Here is a 3,822-nt window from a genome sequence, read left to right as displayed (position 1 = left end):
GATGGGTTAGACTTCACCCCTTCAGCTCGGGGTTGCTTTACCCTGAGCATATTTTGTAAAAACACACCTTAAGATCACATTCAACAGTGTTTTTTAAATGCAAGGTCTGTTTGGACAATCATGGATCGCATGAAAATACAGAAGCCACATTGACAAGTCTCACATTGATTTGCACAGGCTGTTGTTTTTACTAAATTTACTCAATTGTCAACTTTCCTTTTCTGCCTGTCATGTTAATAATTTTGCCTATTGTTGTGTCTGTGCTGTTCTTGGTCATACTAATACATTTCAGTGTTTGATTTTAAGGAAATTTGTGTGAACCTTTGCACAACATACAAATTTGGGTCACCACCCTAAGGTAAAATCTGATACACACACGTCACAGATCCATACACACAGAGCTGTTACGAGACAATTCATCTGTTACTGTAAATATGAATGTAAGATTTTATTATATATAAAATATATCAGTGTAATTCAAAGATAAATACAAAAAGGAAAAACTGTAAAAAAAATAACTACAGACACTAAAGCGAATTTATAACAAATGCAGCTGACTGAAATATTGTAGATAATGAATTATAATGACAAATATTTTAAAAATACAATTATTAATAGTGATTCTGTTATCTAAGAGTATAAAATAAACTCTGAATGGTTTATGTAAAGATATAGGATTATGACACCTATTTGGTCTACACTTAAAACAAATAATAGGTGGCAGAATTCTTTATAATTAAAATTGCTTAACATATACATTTAATTATTAGCAATATAAATTCTAGAAAGCTTGCATAAAAAACCCACTGTGTGCTAATACAAATGTACGCAAACATTTTGTACGCAAAATATCAGTTTACTGCATTTAAAGTTCATAATTTAATCTATTCAAACTATTATTCAAAATATAATTATGTATATTATATCAGCTTTATAATAACAAAAAATATTTTATTTAAATAATCTAGTATGTTTATTTTGCGACATCAACTCAAATATCATTGCGTTGTAATAAAAAAGTGACATAATTTTACGCAACATAAAACACAAAGAAAACCAATCATTTAAATAAAATATTATGCAAAATAAAATACATTAGCTTTATAATTATAAAATAATATAATAAAATTATTTTAAAAAATGATATAAAATAAAATATTTTCCAAGACTTTTATCTGATTCGCAGGATTGGTGTTCACAGCTGAATTTGAGGGGTTTTAATATAATATAATATAATGCAATTGCATGTATTTGTCCTCTGAACAGTTTCATTTGATCAAAAACAGAAAAGAAAAGGACAAATCATCTAAAGAAAACAGCAATATGCACATACATAAAATATCAAATATTGCAGCACTGGGTTCTACTAATAAAAGTGCTGCTTTGATGATCTTAAATGGAATAATAACAGTAAATATACATATTTGCTTCAGACAGATGGCCAAGAGAGAAGATTACACATGCGATTTGGGTCAGATGAACATTACTGTACTGTAATGAGTTTTAAAAACACAAATGATCAATTATAAATCAATAACAGTCTACCCACACATTCATTACACACACAAACACACATTTATTCTTATAACTTACGTTCTTTGCACTGGTTTTCTTCTTTTTCGTCCTGCATACATGTTTAAGGCGTCTGGACCATCCAGCTCTTCACTTCCAAAGAACTCAACCCACAATTTACAACAGATCAAATCCCAATCCTTCTACTCAAACAAAAAAAACTGCAAACAAGAAAAATCAGTTTTCTTGTATATGTGTGTTAAAATCCAAAAATCCCCAAGTATTATAATAAATATAATATTGTATAAACTGTGCAAAAAAGGCACCCAGAATCCCTGCTGCCTCAAACTGCATTTAATACCAGTCTAATAAACTTAAAACGCCAAGAGAAGCTTTAAAAAGTGCAATTCCTCTTCAAATATAGTTCAGCATTCATGTGAGAAGTGACAGGAGGTCTTCTTCGTCATATTCATCATCCTCAGTGCTGCTGAGCTTGTATAAGCAGCCCTCCAAAGTCATATGCTTGGACAAACCAATACATTATAACCTATATTTACACAGAATAAACCTTCGTGTCTAATTCATTTTTGTCCGAGCTGCTCCACTAAGTCCCCTAACTGCGCGCCCCCGAGATCAGCTTGCAGGCATTTGGTTCACCAGGCAACCGGCACAGATTTGCGCAGGAGCGCGCGCTGAGCATCAGAGGCCACGGCTTAAAGGCAAAGGGGAAAAATCTCCTAGGATACAGGACGTAAGGCTTTAAGTCTCCTGTGATTGGTCAACGCACTTCAAAATTACGATTACTCGCTTATGAATATTAATAACGAAACGTGACGCGCAGAGGATTTGCAAAAAAGCAGACGTCGGCCGGAACGAATCATACTATAATATTATGAATATTAATGAGATTATATGATGGAAGCGAAGGCTACCAAGAAAAACTGGCGAGTCTGATTAATATTAATTAGACCTCTGGACACTTCTAGCCAATCAGGGAGCAGATGACTTTTTTTTAAAAACAAAATTGTGACCCTGGACCAGTCATAAGGGTCTGTTTTTAAAATTGAGATTTATATATAATCTGAAAAGCTGAATAAATAAGCTTTCCAGTGATGTATGGTTTATTAGGATATGACACTATTTGGTCGATACACAACTATTTGGAAATCTAGAATCTGAGGGTGCAAAAAAATAAACCTAAATATTGAGAAAATCACCTTTAAAGTTGTCTACATGAAGTCCTTAGCAATGCATATTAGGCTACTAATCAAAACTTGAGTGTTGATTTATTTACGGTATAGGAAATTGACTAAATATCTTCATGAAACATGATCTTTACTTACGTAATATATTAATGATTTGTGATCCCCCCCCCCCCCCCCCCCCCCATTTTGACCCATACAATGTATTTTTGGTTATTGCTACAAATGTGTTTTGTATAAGAATCATAAGAATCCTTTGTGAAGTCAATAAAAATTCAAAGAAATACTTTAAGTAGGCCTAGCCTACTCGATAATACGAAAAATCCGCAATTCTCAATAACAAAGAATTTATTTTAATCTAAACGTTTTAAAATAAAATGCACCCCCTAACAAATTAAAATTCTTTTTTTAATGGTATGAAAAAAAAAGAAAAGTTTTATTCACCATTTACCATTTTATTGCGGTCTTATATGTCTCATGTTTTTGCAAAGATGGAAAAAAGAACTTGCAACACGGTGAAAACCCGGGGTTCATTTCCTTTCAAGCTCTGTTATGACGCATCATTTCCTGCGCTTTCGGAAGGTTTTTTTTTTTATAAGGCTGTTTATTGACTATAATGTCTGTATTACATAATGCTTGTTTATGAACCACAGCAAATTTCCTTTTTAATGCATTGCACACATCTGTTTTATACGCATGCATTTAAAGGGCAGTAAGGAATAAAAGATGATTCGAAAATAATTGCATATCTCCCCAATTTGGTTCTAGGACACCCTATAAAACTGTGGGCGACCACACCGCGGGGTTACAAGAAATACAAGTCTTTTTTTATTTATTTTTTTGCCAATTGAAATTCCTAAAAGTATCACTTTATACTAATAGTATTGTATAGAAATAGTGCATACTGGCACACATTCAAAATATATACATTAGCGCCCCCATGTGGTCAACCCATCTATCTATCTATCTATCTATCTATCTATCTATCTATCTATCTATCTATCTATCTATCTATCTATCTATCTATCTATCTATCTATCTATCTATCTATCTATCCATCCATCCATCCATCCATCCATCCATCCATCCATCCATCCATCCATCCATC

General features: G+C 32.6%; 1 protein-coding gene across 1 annotated transcript in view; it reads right to left on the bottom strand.

Moving 5' to 3' along the window:
• Positions 1 to 2,233, bottom strand: part of ahr1b (aryl hydrocarbon receptor 1b) — a 49,216-nt gene extending 46,983 nt beyond the window's left edge. Inside the window, exons 1-2 of the mRNA XM_079424967.1 lie at positions 1,594 to 2,233; positions 1 to 42 (exon numbers count right to left, since the gene is read on the bottom strand). The exon at positions 1 to 42 is cut by the window's left edge and continues 146 nt beyond it. Of these exons, the coding sequence (XP_079281093.1) occupies positions 1 to 42; positions 1,594 to 1,634 (83 nt within the window). The 5' untranslated portion in view covers positions 1,635 to 2,233. The remainder of the gene's footprint in view (positions 43 to 1,593) is intronic.
• Between the last annotated feature and the right edge of the window lie 1,589 nt (positions 2,234 to 3,822).

Source organism: Barbus barbus (assembly GCF_936440315.1).
Source record: "Barbus barbus genome assembly, chromosome: 9".
Classification (NCBI taxonomy): Eukaryota; Metazoa; Chordata; class Actinopteri; order Cypriniformes; family Cyprinidae; genus Barbus; species Barbus barbus.
The sequence above is the reverse complement of the archived record's forward strand: the minus strand, read 5'-3'. Positions and strand labels throughout refer to the sequence as shown.